This window comes from Notamacropus eugenii, chromosome 1, assembly GCF_028372415.1.
Source record: "Notamacropus eugenii isolate mMacEug1 chromosome 1, mMacEug1.pri_v2, whole genome shotgun sequence".
Classification (NCBI taxonomy): Eukaryota; Metazoa; Chordata; class Mammalia; order Diprotodontia; family Macropodidae; genus Notamacropus; species Notamacropus eugenii.
The window spans coordinates 233291820-233318884 of record NC_092872.1 but is presented as its reverse complement, the minus strand read 5'-3'; the positions used below and the strand labels follow the sequence as shown (position 1 = coordinate 233318884).

Sequence of the window (27065 nt, the reverse complement as noted above, 5' to 3'; positions counted from 1 at the left end):
ACCCTCTAAGTCCTTTATTGCTCCACTCACTATCTTGGAATTTTCTGGACCAAAACACCTCTTCCTGACCACAATTTCCCTTTGTACATTGGCTTCGTTCATTAGAATATCAACTCACAGGGACTGTCTCTACTTAGCCCAGTACATGGAAGTGCTTAATAAATCTCAATCATTCATTCATGAGAGCTTTGCTTCCACTCCCATGTCTGGAGAAAAGTTGAGCTCAAGAGTTTTTCCCACCTTAGCAGTAACTTCCAGTCAGAGTTTAGAAGTCCAGGAACTAAATTTCATTTAAGAGAAGTATCTTAATGATCTCCTCTACCCCCGACCTCCCTCTGCCTCAACCAAAACAAACACACTTCCCATAAGAGTTACAAGAAGACAGTAAACACACCTTGTTTTAGAACACAAATACATAAATTTTAATCTGAGAAAAATACAAAATGAAACCATGTACAAGTTATGTACAAACCCTTTTTACAAGACAATATATTTATCACTGGATATTACAGATGACAACATTGGGGAGATCATGTCTGAACACCAGCATTTGCTCTCTCAAACCAGTCCTGGTGAAAAAAATAAAGGAGGGAGGGGAAGACCCAAAAGAGAAAAAATAAAAGATAAATGAATGGTTCACACTTTGTTTTTTATTCTTGATGAACTCACAGATTGAACTCTATGTACTGAGCAATTTATGGTAGACTTTGGGGAGGTATCTGTAAGGGGTCTGGGTGGTGGGAAGCAGGCCAGAAGTCTTAAGGGAAGATATGATCATAAATCATGGGAACTGGAGATTTTTAATTAGCAGTTTCCAGGCAGGTCTCAGTTTATGTCTGAGATATTGCAGTGGTTCCTCACATGTGTCTCAAGCAATGCCCAGTGGAAAGGAAGAAAGGAAGGAAGGAAAGTGAAAAGGGTTGGCTGGGCTAAACCGCCTGGTCTGATTTTATTTCTGAGTCTGAGATGAATTAGAAGACAGGTCCTCAGCAAAACTTTTTGGCAAGGGTCCCTTAACTGATTATACCTTTCTCACATCTGACAATGAAATTCAATATTAGTAAAGTATGGAGACGCTCAGCCTGGCCTGACCTCTCAGTCTAGGTTAGTGTATTCTAGCAGGGTCCTCAAACTAGAATATGCTGGGGGCTTGGCAATGCTCACCGAATCAGACATAGAGGTTACACTAAGGAATTTGTGTTCTAACTCTGGACCTAACCACCAAAGCTTCACTGTTCAAAAAGAGTGGAGGGACAGAGGATCAGTCTACAGTACAGGCCAGCAATTAACCAAATGAAGTCTTTTATTTAATATGTAGTTTGTAATGCAGACCCAATTTTCATCTGACAAAATAAACTTGCCTTCTTCATATACAGGAAAGCCAACAATCATTCATAATATTTACCCTTAAGAAGTCTACTTAAGGTTAGAAAGCCTTTAAAAGAAACAACATATGATCAATCTAACAGGTGCTAAATAAATAGCTTTCATCCTGGGTCCCCATACAAGGTAAGAGGCAGCATACCATTGAAAGTCCACATTCAACATCCAACATATTAAACAAATAAAAACTTAGGATCCATATTAAATTTCATCTTGTTATATTCAGGTCAATATTCTAGCCTGTCACAGTTGGGATTATCCTAACTCTGTCATCCAATGTGGGGGTTTCAGTGAACTGCAAACTCAATGTGAGTTGCTAGTATAATATGGAAGCCAAGTCAAGTCAAGTCAAGAAGCATTTATTGAGTGTTTGTCATGTGCCAAGCATTCTGCTAAATGAAAAAAGTGAAATTAATCTTAGGTTTCAAGAAGAACGATATGAGCCTCCAGGAATAAGAAGGTGATAGGTCACAATGTACTCTGACCTAGTCAGATAACATCTGTAATGTTGTGCTCAGTTCTGCATACCATATTTTAGTCAGGACATTGGAAAGCTGGAAAGTGTCTGGAAGAGGACACAAAAAGGGCTTCAAGATCACACCGGATGTGAATCAATTGATGAAAGTGGGAATGTTGAGTTTAAAGAAGATTTGTTTGGTGTGGGATGGGAACAGCTAAAGAGCTGACACATGGAAGACTTAATCTGTTGGGGCCTCCTGGAATGAATTAGGAGCAGTGGGTGGAAGTTGAAAAGCAGTGAACTTAGGCTTGATTTAAGAAAACACTTCCTGACAATCAGAGCAGTAGAAAAGTGCAATAGGCTGTCTCCAGAGGTAGTAGGGCCCCTCTCACTGAAAGTCTTCAAGCAGAAGCTGGACACCCATTGACTTGTTGGGAATGTTGGCTATGGGAGACTTGGCCAAGTTTGGGTTAGAGTAGAGGGCCTCTGATGTCCCTTATGATTCCAAGATTTTGTGATTCTGGAAGTATGACCTAAGACTTCCATCTGGCCTTATTTTATCCATTTACTAAATATTTACTAATTCTTTATAAAAGATACTTACTGTTGCAGTGAGATGAGTCTCTCCCTCTGTCCCCTACCACAAGCATTAAATGAAATGACCCTTTGCCCCTTAGTTCTCATTTTTCCCCACTGTAATATTTGACATTATTGACTATTTCTCTTCTTGAGAACCTCCCTTCTCTTAGTTTCCATACAAATTCACTGTCTTAGTCATTCTATCTCCTGAGCTATTCCTTCTCATACTCTTTCACTAGCTTCTCTTTCTTTTTCCTGATCTTTCTGCCCCATATGGCTTGTTTTAAGTCCCTAAAAGTTCAGCCTCTGACCCCCTGGCCTTCTTGGTGGATATTTTCATTTTTAAAGATTTCTTCTTCACATGGGGTTTCAAGAATCACTCTCATGGGGATTTCTTTCAAATCTGCATCTCTAATTTAACCCTTTCTCCTAAGCTCCTGGTTCATATCTGAAACTGCCTACTAGATGTTTCCAGTTGGATATTCCACCATCTCTTCTAACTCATTATGTTTCACATCAAGTTCATCATCTTTCTTCACAAAATGGCTGCCCTTCCTCACTTCCTAGGTCTGTTAATAATGCCTCCTCTACTTATCCTTCATGGTCCCATTCAAATCTCAATGCTCTTATGTAGTTTTGCTTGACCATCCCAATGCAGACTGGATTCTCCTTTCCTCCTTCAATGCCTTTGCTTGTGCTCTTCTCTTTGCTTAAATTTCCATCCTTTCTTTTATGCTTATGTAAGCCCTGTTCCACTCTCAAGGTACAGTTCAAGTCTCACATGCACCAGTGAGCTGTCCCTGATGATCTCATCATGTCTTCTGAACTCCTGTGTATATATCACTTGGTGAGGAGCATATGCTATATATATGGCTACTTCTACTTTTCACATTTATATTTTATCTCCCCAGCTATCCTCGATGGAAGTGACCATAGCATAGTTGTAGTCTCTATCTTTAGTCCCTTGCATGGTGCCTAGCTCATAAGATGTGATACCTACATAGCTTTGGATGACAATGATTGATGCCGTCTTTTTAGGTCAATTAGGGAATAGCTGAGAGACTAATGGATTAACTACTGAGAGCTGTTAGCATGTATTGCTGTTGTTTCTAGTTAAAAACTCTTGAGAGTTTGTCTTGAGAGTTTCCTGAACTGCTGAGATGCTAAAGGACTTATCTAGCGTCACACTGCCAGTGGAGGTCAAAACTCAGATCTTCTTAACTCTGAGGCCAGCTTTGTTTTTGCTATGCCCCTCTACCTGTCACCTATATTCAGGTCACAGAATTTTTTTAAAGTCCTCTAAAATCTCTTAACTACTTCTCCTACAAGAGGAAGAGTGGCCTGTTAGAGAGTTGGACTTAGAGCTAAGAAAACTTGTGGTCATATCCTGTCTCTGACATATTCTGTTTTTGACCCTGGCGATGTTGAGACCGCTTGGGGCTCTTAGAAAACTCTCTAAGATTAAAATTGCATAGAAGGTGATGACATGTCTTAGCTCCTCAGCTGGGAGATCCCCTCACCAGCAAGTCTATTCCCTACCCTCCTTTCCCTTCTACAGAAATAAACTGTTTGAGACTCTTTTCATCCCTCCAAAGCAAAGGGAGCTCAATTAGCCAATTTTCTCTGGTGGTATGCAAACATATCTCCATGAAGCCTTATTTGATGATAGCAAGAGAAAGGAGAAGGGGAAATGGTAGGGGGAGGTACTTATGGAGTGTTTTCTATCAGGCCCAAGATGAATTCTACTTATAGGTGGGCAGGTCCCAATTCAGGAAGGCCAGCTACAAATGAGGAAAGTGTTTTTAAAGAGCCACAGTTGCACCATAATCTTGTCACCACTCAGCAAGCTATGAGCTAGTGACAGGAAAGCGGTTGGGGGCAAGGGGGAAAGGAGAATGTACATCCTACCCTGATATTTTAGGCACAGGGGAGTATGAAAAGTGGATGGGTCATGACCTGACTTTTTAGTTTCATACCCTTTTCCTCTCAGTGTTTCATTTTTGTTTGTTTGCTCCTTCCCTTCTTCTGTTTTCTAATCATCCTAACTTCTGCTAAAAGGAAGTCGAGTTGAAACTTAAGCTTCAGAATGCAATGAGTGAATGGAAATAGGTAACAAAATGTGACTGAGATAAACTAGAGGAAAGAAGACTGAGAAAGCAAAAGAATTTGCAATGGCCACTTCAACAAGCTCAGGACATTTTGTGGAAATGCATACCATGAGAGAGGTACTAATGGATCCTCAAACTCTGAGTCACTCCCTATATACTGGGCAGTTAGTGGGGAGTAATGACATGTTGAGGCTCAATTTTGGGCAAGGACATCATCTTTTCCCCTGATCTATGTGGATAGGGAAGAAAATCCTGTGGAACTTAGGAAAAGAACAAAATTTGATGAATGGCCTCTGGAGGAATTTAGGTTTTGAACTTTGGCAGTTTCTCAAGGTTTATGAGAAAAAGGGAAATTTGCACAAATGAACCTGACTACCCTGTCTCTGGGTAGGAAATACAGAGTGTCTCAGCTCCTTAGCATCAGTTTACTATTGCTTAGATGATCAGCAAGAGGGACAATTGGTATGAGACAAATACTATATTTCTAATTTGCAACTATGCAGCCAAAGGATAACTCATGTGTTCAGAGATGTAAATGATCTCAAAGCCCATTATCAGCCAAACCTCTTATTTTATAATTCTCAGTAGGGAAACTGAGGTATGAGGGTTGTAACTGGTCAGTCATGGGATGGCAGCCATGCCCACCCCCATCCCACTCTCATGCTTGAAGAAACCATAAACAGAGTAGGAGATGGAGCTCTCCCACTCTCTCCCATAGAGAAGAAAGAAAAAAGTAAGAGAGAGGAGAGAGAGAGAGAAAGAAAGAAGGAGAATAGGGAAGGGAAGGGAAAAAGAAAGATTTTTTTCACCATAGATTTTGGGAATTCTGCTCCAAAGAAGGTAGCTATATTCTACCAAAAATGCCCCTTCATATAGTCATTTCTTAATCTGTATCTCCAACTTAGTCATTTTCCAAGGAACCTTTGATTGCTCTTGGACCTGTAGAAATCATTGGGTTTTGCTTGTTTGTTTTTGGAATCAAGCTGTTGGACATATCATATTGAAATATCAAGCTTTGCAAAGGAGAGTGATAGCTGCCTTATAAACATCCATTTACTGCATCAGAACCATCCACCCAAAATTATTGGGCAGAGTGAATGACTTTTTTTTGACCTTAAACCTTAGCTTGATAGGTCATAGCCAAGGAAGATGATGGGACATGGGAAGCAAAGATTCCAATAAATGACAACAAAGAAGAAAGGACTCTCCCATAGCCAGCCTTTGGGCCTCTGTCTCAAAATCTCACTCTGATCCTACCAAAGTTGACATGGATATAGATCCCCCATTCTATTTCAACTTCTGAAAAGTCAGTGGAAGTTGGAGTTGGTACCTGCTGGCTGCTTCTCTGGTCCAAGAACATCCTCTTCTCTCATATAGCCTAAAGGAACTTGGGCCACTGAATACTTGTACTATCTCCCTTCTAAGAAAATTTCTGCCTTTAGGCTGTGGCCCAGAGCAGTCCAGTAATGAAGGCAAAGTATCATACTGCAGATTCATTATTCTGTTCTTTCAGACAAATGAGAACTCTAACAACTCAAGACTTGAGAGGAGATCTGGGCTTCATGTCTCCTTTGCTCATTTGTGAAACAGAAAGGGCAGATTCATGCACCCCTGACGTGGAAAGGGAGGAGAGGAGGAATGACCTTTTGCATTTCCATTTTTCTTGGGGTGGAAGGAAGGAGGCAGGAAAGGAGGAGAAGAAGCTCTGCTGCTATTTGCCTTAAGATGGATATTCTAGCTGAAGCTTGTACCCAAAATGTGCTCATGAAGAGCAAATAGATCTGGCCAAGTTGAAGATAAACACCAGGAACATACTGGTGCTAGAGTCAGTTTGATCAAGGAGGAAGAATGTTCTACAATTCATGGAAGAAAAAGGAATGCTAGATAACAGAAACATACTAAAGGTGTCTCTGATTTGCACAAAACCAGGAGGTGGAATCTAGTTGCCTACTTTTAAAAGAAGTGGTCACTAGTGGCCACTTATTTGTTATTGTTTCTTTCCCTTTCCCTTTTCTTTTCTTTTGATAACCATGAAAATGGGTTAGACCTGGATACAACTGTGGACATTATTTTAGTCGGTGGAATAGGCTCTATAGTGATTATAGGTAATTTTTCAACAATCCAATTGGACATACATGATATTCACAATTTTTTAAAAATATCACTAATTCTACAGAATGTAAACGACTAGGTAACCACAGTCCGAGAATCACTCCAAGAAAAAGCCTACTAGGTGATAAGATGGTCACATTTGGACTGTAGCCAGTCGACAAACATTGAAGCTGAGACAGTTTGGCCTAGGGGTTGTAGTACAGAGTGGACATCCATTCTGTCGGAGAATCCTATCAAACTCATTGCTATTTGATTGAGATGAATCACTGCCATTGTAAGGATTCCCTTGGCATTGGATAGCTCTACAGCAAAGGGAAAGCCCCCAAAGTTTATAAAATAGATAACAAGTACTATTGGGGTGCTCCTTGTTTGTTTTCTCCAGGGTCCCAGTGTTTTGTGTTTGTTTGTATGTGTTGTTTTTTGCATTGTTTTGTGTGCTGTGTTTTTGTGTTTCTTTTGTTATTGTGTGTCTGTGTGTTTTTTTAAAGAACAAACATTCAATAGTTTGTCTATTCCTGCTCCAGAGACCTTGGTTGATTGTATCAAAAATGAATACTTGTAAAGTTGAAAGACTTGCTAAGTTGTTTGGAACATTAAATGCTTCGATGGTTGTACACCACACATACTGTGGCGCATCTAGGAAACAAACAAAAGTAAACATCACAATTATGTCTGACGGTTAGAAAAAGCTGTTGACCACACTTTGAAACTGATGATACATTTGCTTTCATTGCTGGAAGCTTTCAAAGGCCCCTCTTAAACTCTTCTAGTAAATACATTCAGTCCTTTCATTTCTTTTTCTTCTGCATATATTGTCATAGCAATTATGGGCATGATATCCCAGCAACAAATGGAAAACCTGGAAATTATAACACATGGTAAAGTTGTCTCCTTGCTCATGGAAATTAACTGGCTTTCAAACAAGAGTCCATTTCAATGAAGGAGCGAATTAATAATATCCTACTGTGATGTGAAACTATTCAGTGGCATTTACACACATACTGGCTAAAAGCTCTCAAACCTGGTTTAAAAAAAAAACAATCAAAGAAAGAAGAAATGGAGGCACTTCCAAAATTTAACTCATTCACTTCTCAAATTCTCAGCGGAACTGTGAACTGAGGCCTGGCAGAATTGGACAAACAGACAAGCCAAGGAGAAGTGTTCCTCAGATGTCTTGCCCACACACGTCTTATCTCTGTGACATTCATAAACTAGCATGGAACATCATTTAGGGACCTACTGGAACCAGAAAGTTCCTGGTGGGTCCAGCAAAGCCTTAAGAAAATCTTCACTTTAAATAAATGAATGATGGCAAAGGAATACAAATGGAAAGCTACAGCTACAAAAATATGACTTTCCACTTTGAAAATAAATATGTTTCCATTTATTAAAAGCTGGTGTTTATGCTGCTTAAAATATACATTCTGCAGAAATTAAGCAGAAACTAAAGGAACAAATATTTTGTTTTCTTTTTGTTCTGGTTTACTAAAATACATGTATATGTTGTTGGACCTCTTTTTTATTTTAATAATTTGTCTTTCTGAAGTACAATTCATTTGCTGTGGTGACCATCATTCTCCTCAAAGACAGAGAGGGAAAAGAGACACAAGCTTCCTAAGGAGTCTGGCCACTTACCCAGTTTGGCTTTTGTCTTTTTTAAGGGACTTTACTTGACAATGGAGAAAAATTAATGAAAAAAAAATATTTTTTCTAATAAATAAAAATAATTTTAAATACTAGAGGCTATACATGACTATTTTTAGTATGTCCATTTACAAATGAAATCTTATTCCCCCAAAGTACATGGAAGCAATATGGAAGGCAGACAAAAGAGAGAGAGAGATCTGTCTACTTTATTTTTTTTCTCTCATAATTCTCGCTTATCCTAACTTTTCCACCAGTGATTCGGCATGTAAGAGGAAAAAAAGTCACATCACCATTTATGAAGTTTGTCAGGCTTTAAAAAAAATTAGTTCTGGTCTCCTGGGAGTCAACATTCATCTTCGACTTCTCTGATTGGTGGAATCAAGCTGCTTGTAGATTTATATTGGTTGATCTGGTTAGCCATATGGGTGCTCATGGGCTTGATTTGAATGTTTCTGGGATAGGCATTATCCGATTCATCTGTAAACCATTTCTTTTCTGCTAAAGGGCAAAATGGATAGAGAAAGAAGGAGGGAAAATGAGAAGTTTCATTAGTCCTGTGGCAAAGCAGTCAGAAAGTTCATTGAAAAAAAGGCAATCGATAGAGTTTGATGCTGAGTAATTACTAAGAAGTACAGAGCTGGGGATAAGGAGCCCTGGAACCTTGACCACATCTGTGAGGAGACTGCAGCCAATAGTTAGAGAAAAGTGATAATGCAGTCTTAGGAATGTTGGCCAACTGGAATGAGGGAAGAGGTGAGGGTGAACTCTCTATGAGAATTCCTCTGGAGCTTGAAGGCCTAGGAGATTCTGGTAGGGCCATGCTGGATATGTGATCTAGATTATCACTGAATATATCCAGCCCTGAAGAACGGACTATGAGCTCATGGATTTGAGTGGAGTGTTGACAGAATATAGTCATGTATCACTGAGTAATTAATCTAGGAGCCTTGTTCTCAGGCATTCTATGCATTTTCTTGCCTTCACATTCATAGTCTGTGTTCAATATTATGTCTTCCCAGGCCCACTATTTTCTTTCATCCATGGTCAGATTTTTTTTTCTGTTGTAGCTGTTGTTTTTAAGGAAGTGCATTGTTTTTGCTGACTGCCCGTGTTTGCTGAACGCAGGTAGAATTTGAGATAGTGGACAATGTTACCAGAGCAGGATAACATTGAAATGGATTGTAAGGCAGTAAAATTGAAGTAAACAAATTTCTAGTGGAGATGGCTCCCAAGATGCAAGGGAGAAAAAAATAGTAACAACTCCATAAGAATCATGGCTTTTGAAAAGAGTTCAAAGGATCAGGTGATTTGGAGAGTTTTGTAAGAATGCCATAACACTAAGACCCTTCTGGCAATATGACCATGTTTTTCAGTGAATTCAGCCCAAGTCCCTACCTTAATTTTAAAGAAATCAATTTATTCATTTACTTTTGTTTATTATTTATTTTTAGCATAGATTGGCTAGACAGGGCCACAATAATGACAGGGCTAATGGGACTTTGACGCAGGGAGTCAAATATGGAGGGCACTGAATGCACAGGTAGTCCTTCAAAAACTAGAAATTAACAGAGCAGCTAAAATAGAAAACTACCCAAACAAGGGATCTGGGGTGAACTCCTCCCCTCTTACTGTATGCACCCAAAGTGAAGGCATGCTTCATGCTGCTCATCCCAGGCATAATTTATGACTCTAATTTGTGGCACTTGTTCCAGGTGCAAAAGTTCCTAGTTACACCTCTGTATATGGAAGATGAACCATATGTGTGGATGTGATGCAGATAATAGCATTTGGTGTGGGGACCATGTGCCTTGTTTCAGTATTTAATTCTTCATTATCCAATGAGAGAATATTTGTAAAGGCCTCAGCACAATGCCTGGTATATAGTAGGTGTTTAATAAGTTCTTCCTTCCTTCCTTCCTTCCTTCCTTCCTTCCTTCCTTCCTTCCTTCCTTCCTTCCTTCCTTCCTTCCTTCCTTCCTTCCTACCTTCCATTCTTTCTTTCTCCTTCCCTCCCTCCCTCCTTCCTTCCTTCCTTCCTTCCTTCCTTCCTTCCTTCCTTCCTTCCTTCCTTCCTTCCTTCCTTCCTTCCTTCCTTCCTTCCTTCTTTCCTTCTTTCTGTTAACAAGATCAAAGGACCCTAGATTTAGAACTAGACCTCAGAGGCCATCAAAGCTAGCTCCCTCAATGTACGATGAGGAAACGGATGCATAGCAAAGTTGAGTGATTTGTTTTAAAAAAAACAAACTATTCTTTGTGCTGAGATGGGTTTACCCCCATCATGCCATATTCCTCTGGCTTAAAACTCTACCTTTAGAAATGTAACAGCCTTCAAAATCTTTATTTATGTCTCCTGGGATATTTCCTTTAAAAAACCAAATTATTAGAATGATTTGTTGGCTCTGATTTCTCACTTGGTTTGTGTGTGTGTGTGTGTGTGTGTGTGTGTTTAATTATAAATAAACACTAAAATTCAATACAAAAATATTTTGAAACAGGAGACCCCAAGACAGCAATGCTTTTCTGCTGGTGGTGAAGTAGTTGAACCCCACCCCCCAACACACACACACACCTTGGCTGAAGGTGGGGATAATTTGGTCAAGCCACACCTGCCTTTGTTCAGCCCCCTTGGTCCCTCTCAAGTCAACTTGCCTCTCGGCTTTCAATCTTTTTCCTCCTGCACCCCACCCCCTATCCCACTCTCCTGTTCTGGCTCTCTCACCTATTATAATTAAGTTCACTTTGATGTGAACAGATTGGAAGATAGGAATTCATAATGTTACATCCTGCACAGTGAAACTAACTGATTAAGTGCTTTAAATTATTCTCCCTGACAGAATGATAAAGTTACAATCTGTTCTGAGATGATCTACAGCTTGCCAGACTCCTACAGCTTCTTTCTACATTCATTTATCTTTTTGTCAAGCAGAGGGTTGTTTTTTTTTTAAAGCTTCAATTCCATAGATCTTTTAAAGTCATCAGCACATCTGAATTATTAATGAGGCTTTGGAGGCAAAGCTCCTGATGGGCTGGTTAAAAAAGGCTGTATAAAAATCTGGGACTGTGTACACATCAAAATAATTTCAGCTCCATTTAAAAAACCATTTAGTTCAAGTGTGACATAGATGAACCATTATGCATTTGTGGAAACCAATTTTTTTGTGATCTACGATTAAGCTAACCTTTCAGAGAGGTGTAAAGTGCGATGGTTATCATGTTTTAAAAGCCTTGCTGGATCACCTAAACAATTTCAAACTAAGACTTTTCAAATGGCTTGTGCATATGATGGTTTTGAAGGGAGTTAAGCACCAGGGCTGTGTTAGCCCAGCTTGGGCTAGCTTTGATTTGGGCCCCACTGGGACGGAGCTCATTTTGTTGATGGTATTCAATACAAGGTTGGGTATTTCCAGGCTGGAGGTGAGAGGGAACTCTGCTGATGTAAACCATTAGGTCTTTTTTTGGCAAAGGGCCTGAGACAGCTGCAATTTGCTGAAATTTTTATAACTGCTACGGAGAATAATTGTTCAAAATTTAGTCTTTACAGTTCAATTCACATTGGCATTTTGACCTTTCACGGCACAGAGAATATCAATTTCCTTCTGCCTTCCATAATCAAGGTAGAGTGCCCTTGCCCATTCTCACTTCTTTCTCTCTGTTTCAATTTCTTATTATTCCTATCAAAGTTCTAAACCCCAACTCATGCTGAGGCTATCCAAGTTTCCCCCAAAGTCAAGGTCAGGTATGTGCCTTTCCTGGGAGAAAGAGTCTGTCCTCACTGAGCGATGACTCCTTATCCATTAAAGCTATCTGGATGAACCACAGGCCTGGTTAGGACTCTGGAGGGCATGGAACAAATCAGAAGTACAAATGTATAAGTGGACAAAGCATAGGTGTTTGATTTAATTTAATTAATACATAACAATGTAAATGGAAATTAGGCAAAAATTTAGATGCTAAATTAGTATAAAACAATACTAATACATCAGCTATTTCTATTATTGCTGATGCTGTTCCAACCCCAATATACCATGGCTAAAGCTGGGCCAATTCTGTAAATGTCACCCCTGCCTGTACTTTAGGATGGATGTGTCCATTTATAATGTATGACGTTCCTTGAGTTGTTTCTATTGCAAACTCCCTGATCACTTTGCTGAAGTGGCTGGTGGCAAATTTCAGGAATACAAATACTATCTTTCTCTCCATAGAAGTGATTTCAAGTGTAGCAGAGTCTTGAGGGAGAAGTAAATTTATTCTATTAGTTTTTTTTCCAAGGATGAAGAAACAGAGGCAGTGGGGTGGCAGAAGAAGTACCTCTAGAGATAGAATGCAAAGAAGGCTTAGCCACTCATTTGGCATTCCTTCTGATGCTTAAGCAGCATCTCAAGACTCTTTGCTTTTAGGTACTCATGCCATGTATCAGTAGCCAAAAACACTGGCAGATACAGTGTCTCAGGGAGGTGCTGACCCTGTCTTGTCAGAGTAAAAGACAATCCTGGTGAACTCTTGGCCATAGAGTCACAGACTCACGGAGTTGGAAGTAATGTTAGAGATCCTTGACTCCCATTTTTCAGATGAAAAGACTGTGGACCAGAAAAGTAGAGTGACTTGTTTGAGGTCACAGAGGCATCTCCAGAGGCAGAGCTGGGATGCCTCAAATCTGATCCCCAGTCCCTGATTCTCAGTTCAATCTGCTTTCTACTAAACCCAAGATGACCTGAACACAATCATTTGTTTCCACTGTTCCTCATGACAGGTTTAGCGTTATAGGGTTTTGTGAATCATCCCTTATCAAAGGTGATTCATGTTTCATCAGCACTAGTATATTCACATAAGAGCATCATGATAAAGTTTCTTCAGGCTTTTCAAGGTGAGAGATGATATACCATCCAGCTGGTAGAGCCTACTGTTTTGTATGAGATATCTACATGAGAAAAGGAGGAAATCCTGATGTCTCATGCTTCCACTCTAGCAGTTTTCTCCAGCTACCCATTCTTGGCATGTTCTTACCACCAGATCAATATAAGAAAGATTATAATATTGGAGAGAAGCCCATGTGGGATAAGTGCCATTCCATACCTTCCCTATAGCAATGGAATTAACAGAGATGAAAGAAGGTAGCTCTAAGGGTCCCAGTTACCGATAAAAAATAGAGGACAGACCCTGGCAGACATCTGGATGAGACATCTGTAAAGGCCAACCATTCTGGTTCTTATATAGGAGCAACGAGGAGTAAAAAGACAAGAAGCTAACCCAGACCACCAAGGTAACAATTCTGAATAAGAAAGTGTTTTGGGAGATGGGGGTGAGAAGGAAGAGTGGTTTCACTTGCTAAGCTGGATCCAAGGACCTAAGAACTTGATGAGCAAGGATTTAGTTTTCTGAGCAGACCTGAGTACTCTCTGCATGGCAGAGGGCAGGCAAGAGAATTATTAGTACAAAAGATTAAAAAAAAAAAAAGTTTTTTTCAAAGTAAGGTTTGACCAGTTTTTATACTCTGTGTTGAAAATACCCCTGGTTGCATCATCTATACAACTGAAGCTATGTAGCCTTCCTGGGGTAGGGGTTAATTCAAGGAATCAGAGAACTGGACACAGTTGGAAGCTCCTACCCCAAGTGGAAACAGGAGGAGATCTTCTTGAGAAAACAGGGCTCATACCCCCTTACACTCTCCTCTGCATCTCTGAATGTGAAGTTTTTCTCCCATGAAGAGTCCAATGCCAGGAGGATGAGAGGTCATCGGCACAAAGAAGACATTGCTTAGTCTCCCCCTATTTTTTTGCTATCTTTGTATGCCTTTTCCCCATAGGTTGACTATCTGGCAACTGACACAAAGTCCCAATGCAATGAACATTTATTTAGCATTTATTATGCAAGACATTGTGCTAGGTGCTAAAGACACAAGGATGAAAAATACCATGCCCTCCAGGGGCTTAAGATCTAATGCTGGGGGTGGAGGGGAGGTAGTATGCAGAGGCAGAGCATATGACCTGTGTACAAATACCTAGGTAGAATATGATAAGGGCAAAGAAGTCTGAAACAAAGCTCTCTGGGAAAATTCGACATGGTTACCATAGGAAATGTGGATCCCTAGATCTCATTTGTTTGTTTGTTGTTTGTCCTTCATTCTTGAAGAGGATCATGACATCAGGAAGGTGATGTCATGACTTGCAAGTGAATTGAATTTAAGTGAGGCAGGGTTGTACAAAGTCACCAGCCTCACTTTCTCCTCCAGAGTCATTAGGGTTCAATGGCAAGACATAAATTATGACTGGATATGTCCCTGGATGCAGTGGGAGACCTTGGCCTTTTTAAACTAAGATCTTTTCCAGGTTTCAGTCTGACTGAGGCAATGCCCATTCAGAGATTAAGGCTAGGTAAGAAATAAGGCAAAGAATGGCCTCTTTTAACTAGTCAAAAAAACAAAAAGCAAAATATATCCAGAAGAGGAAGACCCTAAAGGTTTCTGCACAAAACAGAAACAATTGCTATTCATACTCACTCTGAGGCACCAGAGCCCAAATAATGACCAAGTGTGGCTTGGGCTGAGACCTATTGCTCACCAATCAATGAGAGCCAGAGTGAATTGAGTTTGAGGCATGGTCCTTAAAGAAGAAAGCCAGTCCATAAACCCCAAGATATCTTGGGTTGATGTCAGTGATCAAACTTTATATTCCTTTGGGTAGAACCTGCAGGTAAGGGTATGATTCCCTATGTGGACAGAAGGCAAGAAGGGAGGGAGAGGAGGAAGGTAAGGAAGGAGGAAGAAGTAAAGAAGGGAAGGAAAGAGAAAAGGAGGGAGGGGGGATGGAAGGAAGGAAGGATTCCAATTGGGCAATGAAACTCCTTCCTCCCTCCCTTCTTCCCTCCCTCCTTCCCTTCCTTCCTTCCTTCTTTCCTTTCCTTTCCTTCCTTCCTTCCTTCCTTCCTTGCTTCCTTCCTTCCTTCCTTCCTTCCTTCCTTCCTTCCTTCCTTCCTTCCTTCCTTCCTTCCTTCCTTCCTTCCTTCCTTCATTCCATCCTTCCTGCAACTTGCCAGTTAGGCCCCCAGTGGGGCAGTTACCACAACTCACAGATCATTGTTTGTCCTTCATTCTTGAAGAGCACTATGACATCAAAAAGGTGATGTCATAACTTGCAAGTGAATTGGATCTGAGCGAGGGAGAGCTGTTCAAAGTCACCAGCCTCATTCTCTCCATGGAGCCATCTGGGTCCAATGGCAAGATACAGATCAGAAAGAGTCCTGATCTATATCCAACTGAGTCCCCAGCCTGCTTTGGCCAAATCTTCACTCCATTTGTTTCTGAGTATCCATCTAGAAGTCAAAGGACCAGCTCCGTGGTAGAGGTATTTGGGTCTGTTTGCTACTTCTGCAGGTTCTGACAGCACTGTGCAATTTAGTCTTTTCACAATAACTCCTCTTGAGAACAGAAAAGGGGGGAGGGGAAAAAGATGCAGCAAAAGCATTTGGAGTAATTGGACCTGTTTCTCCCATACCATAAGCTGAAGCTTAGAGATAAAATATTTGAAAGGAAAGATTTTCTTTGGATAGAAACAACAATTGGAAATAAGAGGGATAACAATGAGCTCCTGCCTTTTAAAGGCAAAACCCAATTGTTGAAAACCTTGTTCTTCTTATTTGGAGTCTCATGAGTTTTTCATTCTCTTCTCCAACCTCCTGTCTTCACTGTGATTGCCTACCAAGCCTTCCTCTTCTATAGAACAAGGGATCAATTTGCACAGAAGTTGGACTATTTTCATTATTTGGAACTTCGTTCATTGCTTCCAGGGTAGTTTTTCAATGAGAAGAGCATTTTATTTGAAGTGGGGGGGGGGGGGTCTTAAGTATGATTAGATTGACAATGCAGCATGCCTTGCATATTTGTAGCATCAATATTGTGTCCTTCTGCCATTTCTTCTCCTTTGGGGTTAGAACCAGAGCTGCATGGTGGATAGATCTTTGTTTGTGTTTGGGGCGGGGGGGGGACATTGTTTTAGATTGCAGTGAATTTTCCACAGAGAGAAAGCAGGAACCCTTCCCCATGACCCACTCTACAAAGAAATCTGAATTAAGGGTCACTTTTTTATGCTTTGAGAAAGAAGGAATTGTGTATAATTGACTGAGACACTGGTTTTCACTATCACTTGTCTTAGGAAAAGCCTGTAGGTTTTTGTCCCGTCATCTCTTCTTCTAGAGGGATATTGTTAGAGAAATGTGACAGACTGCTACCATTGTCAGCAGAACACAGATACCTTTTCTCTCTTCTTATTGCTGCAGAGCAAGCAAAGGGTTCCAGCCTTCACATCTAGTCTCCTTACGTGATCACCTCCTTCCAGGAGCCCTTATCTTACTCCTTCAAATAACATTCTACTATATCTATTTTAGGTGCCTGTTGTTTCTCCTAATAGAACATAAGATGCTTGAGGATAGGAACTGCTTCATTTTTGTCTTAGTGTTTGGTACATAGTAGGTGCTTAAGGTGAATTAACTGATCTGTACCTATGGTGGTCCCCTTTCTTCTCCAAAACAGCACAGTTCATCTATCTCTCTCTTATTTTAAAATCTGTACACCAGGGTGAAAGGTGGAGCTATCAGCAGTGTCAGCCTAGGGATTGATAGAGAAGCTCAACACACTTTTAAAAGGAAATCTAATGGGTTAATGTTAAGTAGCAATTATTATACTTATTAATAACATTAGAACGTTCATGGTCATAAATCTTTGTTTATCCCCTTTTTTTGGAAGAGGCTCTATTTTTACACAAACATTGATTTGATTTGATTTTTTGAGCTAAGGAATGTTCTTCTTATACACCTAGATTTGGCCACTGGGGAATATTGGCCATCCCCAAATCTTATCTCAGACGAGAGTTTCAGCTTCATCCCCAGCACTAAAAAATTAATGACTTAACCAAGTCCTTACCATTTGAGGATGAACAAGATCTTATGGTACCTTGTATCCCATCAAATCATTTGAAGAGCTCTTTTCAAAGCCAAAGCAAATTGGACTGAATGAGTAGAAAACATCTTTTATTTTAGACTAGAGCAAGTGATTAAGTGAGTTTCTAATGTGATCCCCTTCAAAAGGTACTGTTTTCTTTCAAAATAACTTTGCGGTTCTTTACTCTCCTATTTTTGGGTTTTTTGTTTGTATGCTTGTTTGTTTTTGTTGTTTTGTTTTGTCTTTGAAATGAATATGAGAAGGTACAAGGCACATGCACTCCTTTCCCTGAGTAGACAGATACATACACCCCTGAAAGAGGAATGTATAAATTCTACCAGAGGGAGGAGAGCAAAGACTGGTGGAGAGGACATTATCGGCTCTTGGAACGCATACTTTGCCACAATTATCTCTCTGGTTTAGTCCTCAGTAAACAAAATAGTACTTAATTTATGTTTGTTAAATTGAATTTCCTTCCATCAGCAACACTGAACACACCATTATACAAATAGAGTCAACTCTCAATTATCTGTGTTAATGGAGAACAGGGTTAGCTCACAAGTTTAACGAAATGTACAGAAAATCCCCAAATCCCATCTCTAAGGAGAGTTCTCACTTCATCCCCATCAAGTCATATTAGAGTCACTAACAAGGAGCCACATTATTATTGCTGCTATTTTGAAATTGAATTAATTCCCCCTTCGTGTGCACCCAGCCTCTGATTAGCATTCACCTTGAGCAGCAACACATTGCAAAGGTAGGAGAGAGGTACATATTTAATGCCCAAATCAAATAACCAGTGTCTAAATAATTGAGAGTGGACCAAAGTCTTATAGTCTAGTCAAATCACTTCTAAATCAAGGGCATAGCAAACTAACACACGGGTGAACATTCCTTTTGGTCATTCAAAATCGTTCCTCCTGCTTCCAAATAGTTTAAAAAAAAAGGAATAAAAAGTTAACATAGAAGCAGGTTTGCCAGATGGAAAAGCTGCACATGTTTTCCAAAAAAAGGTTTATCAACTGGCATCATGACTTGATTCGGTAGCTGTTGCCAAGATAAACAGAGAGATGTTCAAAGATGTGGACAGACGGGTGATGGAGAGGATGGGATGGTTGGGGAGAGGACTGAATGAAGCTTGGTCTCAAGAAAGGGAAATGACTTTGGACTTTGAGCAAGGTACCAAGGTGGGACAGTGAGGACACGTGCAGATTAGAGGCAAGCTGGAGAGAGGTGAATCACCCAAGGGAAAAACCAAAAAACCAAAACCCAAGAAGAACAACCAAAACATCCGGGAGAGGGAATGGAGAAGATGGAGGTGGGGGAAGGTAGTGGGGGTGAGGGGGGTAATCCAGCAGCAGCAGCAGCAGCAGTGCAGCCGTATTGCTCTTGGCCACTTGGGAGACGGGGGATGAGGGAAGGGACAGAGGAAGTTGTGGGAGAGGGGAGGAAGCAAAGAGAAATAAAAACCACAAAAAATAACAATAAAATAAACAAAGCCATAACAGAATAAAGTCTGTAACTCCTTTTTTTTGTATGTTCTTGATGTTGTTTTTTTTTTTTAATTTCACAAGTTTTCACAAGGACAGCATTATAGAAGGAAACCCACAGCAGAGGCTAGGGCATGCAGAACCATTAATTGTCATACCTTGGCCCATTCTATTCATCCTTGTTGCACTTTAGAGAGAGAAGTAAGCTCTGTAAGTTTTACAATGCTTTTACACTGTCATATTTCCTGTTGACAACTTTAACTGGCACATCCTTGTAGTTATCAGTGTTCTGAGGGCATAACTTTATAACCTTCTTTGCAAAAGATGCATGAAAAATTTTTCATGATCCAGAACTAGTGTATATAGAGTTCTATATAGCTATAGATAATATTATATAATATACATCTCAATATATATATTTGAATGAAAATAATTGGAGAATACCTTCCACTCACAGGGTTTCTAACCCATTTTAATATATATAGAATATAGTATATATATATATATATAATATATATATGCAGGTGATTACTCCCCCCACCCCCTACCCATCATTGCTTTGAACCCTGTTCAAATACTACCCCTATTTCTTGGTGCTGGTATGGTTTGAGGGAGGTGCCTGCTGGCAAAGCCTCACCAAGTTTGTCCATTCACACAGCAATCAAATCTCAAAAAATATGCATATTTATATATATATATACATATATATTTGTATGTATATATATATATGTATATACATATCATGCTTGGGAGAGTAGGGGATCAAAAACCTATACTTTGAAATATGAATCCTAAACCTCTTCCAAGCTGGTACAGCTATGGCATTTTTCTCTTCCCCATCCCCAAGTTCACCACCCCTGCCCAGCCCCATCTAAAAGAATTGGGGGAAAAATCCCCAAACAAACTGAAACATGCTTTCCTCATCACCATACCAGACTCTTCTCACTAGCTATCCAAACTCAAAAGATACCAGAGCTTGGCTGCAGTGGGATAGGCTGATTTTTAGGAAGCATTTCTGTGACTAGTATGTGAATAGTCTGCCTGAAAACCACTGACTTTTGCATTTTGGGGAGGGGGGGAAGGCAGTTTACATGTCCTTTATCTAACTACCATAAAAAAGGGGATACACCAAAAGTTTTTGGCCCACTGTGTTCCTCCCTGACTAGGTCTGTAGGTGGTGGGTTTTGGGTATGGGGTTTTTTCCCCTTCCTTTTTCTTTTGGCTAATGAGTGTCTTTCTGGATGAGCCAAGGCAAGGAGAAAATTTGTGCTACATGAAAAAGAAACCTAGGCCAGGATTTTTTTAACCCCTTCAGTTCCCTTGGACAGCTGGGGACAATGCTACCAGAAGTCATGATGCCTCAAGGGTACAGGCTGCCTGTGGTCTCTGTGGGCTTGCCTCCGTTGCATATTCTGATTTACTTTTGCACACTGCGAGCTAGAAAAATATTATGGGTTTCTTGTTTTATCTTCCTTGGCTGTCTCATTGTATCAGACCCACACAGTGCCAGGGATCAGGGCCTACACAAATCAACCAAGTTGTGGGGGAGGGGAGGATGGTGAAGATACCCTGAGGATATGTGGAAAAATACTTGCTCTTTTCTGAGCATTATTTATTCTGTACATAAGGTGAGTGATTCACCTTTGAAAAGATGTAAAAGTCCCAGGAAGGCAGTTTTTAATGACTTACATCTGATATTTATGATACATATGGCTTTTCATCCCAAATGTCAAAAGGAAAAGAAAAAACAATTTTCTATGTGGCAGCACACAGAGACAGACTAACAATTCAATATGCAATTAGACCCCTTTTTACTTAAATTAAATTACTAGAGTTTGCTGTCTCCATGAATGGAATACTATTATTGTTTCTTTAAAAAAAAAAGTGGGATAGCAATGTTTTCCAAAGAAAGAAAATCATGAAGCAGAAAGACCTTAAAAAAGGATTCCCTGATGTTAGTTTGCTGGACAAAATGCTTCAAAATAGTATTTCAAGCAAACAGGGTTGGCCTCTGAAATGTTTTACAATGTTTTAGTTGGGAGATTGGAGACAATCACTAGCTTTTTTTTTTGTTGTTTGCTTCTTTCAAATAAATGTATGGAATTCTTGTGAGTATTTAAAAATATACCCCCAAAGCACCCTGATGCATTAGCATTTCTCCATTCTAGAACTTTCTCGGTATAGCTCTGCCTTTGCTAAGGAGTGTTCATGCTGAATAACCTCTCTTCACTAATCTGTAGAACCATTTCTGCAGTGAGTTATTTATGTTTTTAGCATGCCTATGATTTTTTTCCCCTAGACTCATAAATAACTTTTGGTCCGTCTGTCTGCTTAGTGGCTGTTGTGCTTAAGGGTTTTATGGTGGTAAAATAAAAATGACAGTCACATGCACACTATCATACATATGCAAAATATGTGTATAAAAAGGGGGAGAGAACTAGAAGGGGAGGACAAGGGAAGTTACTGTTGGGAACACCAACTGGGGGGATGAATGGCAGGTACAGTTTCACACACGGTGGGAGTGGGTATATATGTTAAAGTCTTTCCTCCTGCACATACTTCTGTTTGTCCCGAGAGTCCCTGGACTTGGGGCGGTTCTGCCGATTTGCCGTGGAGGGGATGGAGTGAACAGAGGAACTTTTCTTGCTGGAGGACTGGGAGGAGTGAGAGGAGTGAGAGAGGCTGGCCCTGGACTGTCCAGCATTGTGGTCAAACTGCATCAGACAAAAGATCAGGTCGGTCGGCACGAGCTCAAACTCATAGGGAGGGTTGGTGATGACATATCTGAAAAAAAATGAGAAAGGGGCTTCAAGGAGACTCGAAGTATAAGGAAGGTTTGACCCTCTTTTCTTTACTCAATCAGAGAAGACTTTACCTTTCTTCAGAGATCTCCTCTGAGACTCTCTTCCATCTACTTTATCTCTATAGATTGATGTCTCCCCAGGAGAATGGAAGCTCCTTGGAGGCAGGAACTGTTTTGTTTTGTTTTTTTAATTCCCAGTTTTAGGTACATTGCCTGGAAGTTGTTGCTGTTTAATCCATTAATGAATAGCTTCAAGAAACCTTCCCATCTATTCCCCTGTCTCCATGAAAGCTAATTTTCTAACCCTTTGACATTTTGATTATCCTAAACAGCCTCCCGCTCAACTTTCAGATATTTGGTACAAGTATGGAGCCAAAATGTGGAATATGGGAAAATGACTTATATGATCAGATTTGTATGGTTTGCTTTTTTTTATTCCTCCTTTTCTGGCTCAACCAATCCCTGTTTCTTAAAAACAGTCCCAGATCATTTCTTTTTTTTTTCCTGTAGTTAGTTACACAAAACCCATTTTCTGTACCTGCACTGCACTTTTTACAATTTTACAAGAAGAAAAACCTTAGCTTTATTCTGATTGGGGAAGGTATTTGCCATTTTAAAGTCAAGTGGCCCAGACTATATCTTTTATTCACAGGTCTATCACAAAATCCCCAGATAGCCCTGGTCCCTCACTGTTGAACATATGATGGAAGGATCCATTTCTGTCAGCATAATAATCAGACCCTTAAACTAAACATCAATGGGCATTCTAAATGGTCAAGGAGTATAACACATGGTCTTATCCCCTGAGGATCTTTTGGCACAGTGGAAAGAATTTGGAGGTCAGATGACTTGAGCTTGGAATCCCACCTCTGTCACTTAGTACCTATGTGACTTTGGGTAAATAACTTAATCTTTCTAGCCTCTGTTTCCTCCTCTTACATAAAATGAAAGGGTCAGGTTAGAGGAACTCTAAATTCCCTCTCAACACAAATCTATCATTCTGTGATCTTTTAATATAGTAGAAAAGATACTATACAATGCCAAATACCCAAATAACTGAATTTTTCAGATTTTTTTTTTAAAGTACATATGGGATGGCTCTCTGGGAAGAGAAAAAAGAAGAGATACAGGAGGAAATTAGGCTATGTTAAAGCAAAAGATACACGTAAAATGTATTTAATAAGCAGGTGCTTGGTCTATAAATACATGAAACACATGTATATTTGGGGTTATGCAAACACAGTCAGACATAGCTGGTGAGATCTAGGGTACATTTTTATAGATATGTATGTGTACCAGTATTTCCTATTCTGGCTCATAGCACATGATGAGCATTCTCCTTGATGTTTTTTCCTTATCCCAACACCTCAACCTCAGATAATTGTCCGAAAGCATCACCACTGGTTTGGTTTGGGGTGAGGGGCAAAGAAGAACCATTTCTCCACTGCAGACACGAGCCTCGTCTATGGCTGTCTCCCTGTGCCATCTGAGTGAGCACCTACTGTTCCATGTCTCAGAGCCACAACAGAAAGCACTCACCGTTTGGTGCATTGGCTCGGTGTGCTGAGATGGGCATCTCTCAGCCGATAAATGCCAAAGCAGAGCATATTGTAGGTCTTTAGGGCTTTACAGAATAGATCACCATAACAACCACCATCCTGGGAAACAACATATGAAAAGGAAAAACATATATACATATGTATGTATTCACATATAGATTATATATCTATATACACACATATGTAATTTTTATTTGTCTGAGAACAGAGATTAAGAAGGAAAGAAATCTATATTAAAGAACCCTTTCAGGGACAAAGGTATGACTCTTCCGATGGTGCATCTGTGCCAATGGGATAACCACAAAGCATTCACTTGGTGAGCAGTTAATAGCTGATTGCGGCAATCTCTTGGAAATGATGGACGCAAGCTGGAGTGTTCCCCAGCAACTTCACCTGAACAGGCCTGGTTGAACGTGGGAGAGTAAGCAAGCCCGATTTTAATTGGAAGCAGAAAGCTTTGGGGACTGAGAGCTTTCACTCAGGAAAAGAAGAGAAATACGGTCTCTTTGAAAGAATGATTAAACTTTGCTCTAGCTCTCAAGGACCCACTGTGCTGTGCTTTCCTTGATTTGACGGTGTTGTCAAAACTTGCCCTAGTGATAATTAAAACCCCAGTAAGGAGGAGAGATGCCACCAAGCATGAGGGTGACACTCACTTGCAGGTAAGGACTGTGTGAAAAGCACAATTTGCAGACCTCAGTGATGGCAAGGAGAGGGTGGGAGGCAGTGTGTTTCCCAAGAGCCAAGGTCTGAATTCTGAATTACTGGCAATCACAGCTCTGATCATTTCACAATTGCCTTCCACCTGACTGGCACAGCAAACACAACCATCATTTGGCCAACATGGGACATGAAAGCAAATCCAATTGTTATGAAACTGAATTGTGAATTCAGTGGATCTTTATAGGCAGCTACATGACATCTCACAGTTGGTGCTAATCCAGTGGTTTAACTGGGGCAAAATGTATGCCTGCCCAGCAAAGTATTTTATCCTACTACGACCATCATCATACAGAATCACATAAGAGAATTGGCTGATGGCACCAGGTATTTGTTTGAGATAGCAAGACACAGCAGAAAGAGAGAATGCTGGGATGGAACTCTGAAGACCTGGAGTTGTGTCCTGGCTCCTCCATTGACTATTTTGGGGACATTGGGAAGAACATTTTTATTTCTTTAAGACTCAGGTTCCTCATTTTAAAATGAGGACTAGTGATATTTATGCTTCCTTTCCGGTAAAGTTTATTGGATGGATCAACTGAGATAATGGATGAAAAGAGCTTGGTAACTGCCAGTGCAAAAAAGGCTAAAAGGACATGGGTTTGAATCCTACCTTTTCTAAGGCCTGTGTTACCTTGACAAAGTCACTTGCTCCTTATTGGTCATGGCTTTCTCATTTGTAGTCTAGATGGTCCCTTCCAGTTCCAGATCTTAAGGGCTCTATAAATTGCAGTCATTTACTTCAGCTGAAACATCTAGACTGGCACCTGGGACTTTTGCATAGATGCATTGGTCTTTGTCAACACTGACCCAAGGTCGTGCCTAGTCAGAGGAAGGCTAGCTGAGGCCAGTTAAGAGGCAGGAGATGAATAATAAATGAATTTAGTGGAATTTCTAGGAGAAGTGAAAATCAGGAACTACCTATCTCAAAGAAAAAAGTCTCAAATAGATCATTGACCAGGTAGAGGGTAGCAGATAATAGAGTAGGGAAGGGAAATGAAATACCTGATTCCTTATTGTTTCATTAAAAAGTGATGGCAAAACCAGGGCATTAACAAATTGGGGGGCAGGGCAGAGGAGGCAGATCAGAGGAGGGGGCTCAGAAGCTTACCCCTAAATCTGCAAAAGGCCCATCCAGAAGGGCTAACTGCGCAACCCGACATCGATCCCTGTTGGCCAGTGTCTGAGGGGTGCTGTAGCCACCTCGTAAGGCATTTTCCTCAGCAATCAGGGCTTCTAGCTCTGGAGTCGCTCCTCCCGTGACCAGCGTCCGGATCAGGGTAAGGATGTTGTCATTGAAGTATGTCTAGGGACATGAAAGAAACTCTCCTTAAGCAAAAACACCATTAAAGTCACAACAGCAGACATTAAAATTACAACTTTTCTGGGTCTCTCCTGTTCAAAGTCCTGTCCTGTCTCTTCAAATAATTTTATGTTGGAAGTGAAAAGACAGCAGCCTCCAATTACCTCTATTCCCTTCTATTCCATTAGGCTCCAACACTAGAGCCTTCCTTTTAAAGACCCATTCAGGCAGATTTTTATTAAAGAACTAAAATTTGAATGATTTATGTTTCCCATAATTGGTGTTAGTGGCAAGGCAAGAACGGCCTTCATTTCTTATCCCTTCATGGCTAACAAGGAGCTTAAGGAAATGGAATTATAAAACTCGGGCTCTTTGGGGAAGCTTTGCTTGGGCTCTGAAGGCATTATTTACCCCAGCTTAGAGGTCAAGAAAGACTGGGTTAGCTCTAGTGACTGGCCACCAATGCACCGGAGAGACAACGGCTAGTATACTCTGCTGATGTTATTATGTGTCACTGGGCCAGGCCTCTGGGAGCCATCCTGAGGCCATGTGGTAAACAATTTAGGACATGTTCTGCTAATGTTCAGACATAGACGTGTGTATCAATTTAAATACCCTGAATCTGTGCCAGATAAATTTATGATGAGCTGGAATCCTGCTGTTTCCTTTTAAAACCTCTAGGGTCTAGGCTAAGTGTGGCTTATTAAGGAAGGCTTCCTCTCCACTGACACTTTGCCAAAATCCATAAAATCACTGGTCTATGAGGAAAACAATGGGCATTTAAAAATTCATTTCATGCCAAATGAGTGCCTTTCAAACTTAGTTAAAGTGACATAGTCCAGTGTGAAAGGTGCCCAAAGAAGTATCTGAGATCAAATAGATTAAACCATTTCTTGCCTTGATGAGATTTCTATAACAGAATGTCAGGACTTGATTGGACTTTGAAGATAATCAAACCCAACTCTGTAATTTTACAAGTGAGGAAAGTGAGGCCCAGAGAATTGAGTGAAGTGACTTGAAAAGTCACAAGGCTAATTACTGTAAGAATTAAGATTCGAATTCAATTCTCCTGACCCCCAGGTTCAGGGTTCTTTCCCCTACATCACACTACCTCCTTTCCTGGGGAAAATTGGGGGACAAGAAAAGATGAAAGAGATTTTTCAGAAGGGGCAACCACATCACTGCTTTAACAAATGTTTTGAAGGACACTTCCTTAGTCTCATTGCCTGGCAAAGAAGGTAGGAGACTAGAAGTAAGACAGGGGTTCTAATCTCATCTCTGCCAAAATCAGCAAATCTCTGAACACGTCTCAGACCTCAGGTTCTTCTTATGCTGACTGCTAAGGCCTCTTACTTACTATAAAAATTCTGTCACTCCATGATCTTCCCTTAAAGTTAACTGCAAAATAGTTTTTCTTGTCAAAAATGTAAGATCCATTTTTTTGTCACATCTTTAGGACCTGACCTCAACAGTTTTTTCTTCTGTCAGTGTTGTAATACATTACTGTGAAATGGCCTACTCTTTTCAGCTGATCAGTCAGTAATCTGTATTGGGTGCCTACTGTATGCTTAGCCCTGTGCTGGAGTAAGCAGTGAAATAACCTGGTTACGAAATTGTGGGTTGTTCATTGTCACAGAGAACAATGTCTTCAAAATTGTTTATCAAAAGGCAGGATTTCTGAGTGAGTCACTCTAAAGTTGCGTGACCAAATTTTATGCTGCTCATGTCTTTTGATAGTGACACATACTTTATATCTCAGGCTGGTCCTGTAACTCAAAATTCTATCTCTTCAATTGTGCTCACTCGGAATAGACAGCATTGTCATAGGTAGGGCATGTTGGATTTTAAAAAGGAGACATGATGTATACAGTGGAAAAGGCACTCACTTTAGACTCAAGAGGCTAGGTTTCAGTTCTCAGCTTGGTTCACTACCATGATGGTAGATGAGTCCTCTTAACCTCTCTGAGAT

At 40.3% G+C, this 27065-nt stretch overlaps 1 protein-coding gene across 9 annotated transcripts in view; it reads right to left on the bottom strand.

The window, feature by feature from the left end:
* Positions 1-398: 398 nt before the first annotated feature.
* Positions 399-27065, bottom strand: part of KCNMA1 (potassium calcium-activated channel subfamily M alpha 1) — a 904559-nt gene continuing 877892 nt past the window's right edge. For 5 of the 9 annotated variants that reach the window (XM_072636150.1, XM_072636173.1, XM_072636181.1 and 2 more), the window contains 3 exons: positions 24905-25099; positions 23054-23172; positions 18732-21495 (listed from right to left, as the gene is read on the bottom strand). In XM_072636150.1, the coding sequence (XP_072492251.1) occupies positions 21246-21495; positions 23054-23172; positions 24905-25099 (564 nt within the window). In that variant the 3' untranslated portion in view covers positions 18732-21245. Of the gene's footprint in view, positions 8788-18731; positions 21496-23053; positions 23173-24904; positions 25100-27065 lie in introns of those variants that run through there. The other 4 variants (XM_072636209.1, XM_072636218.1, XM_072636155.1 and 1 more) reach the window with 3 other exon arrangements.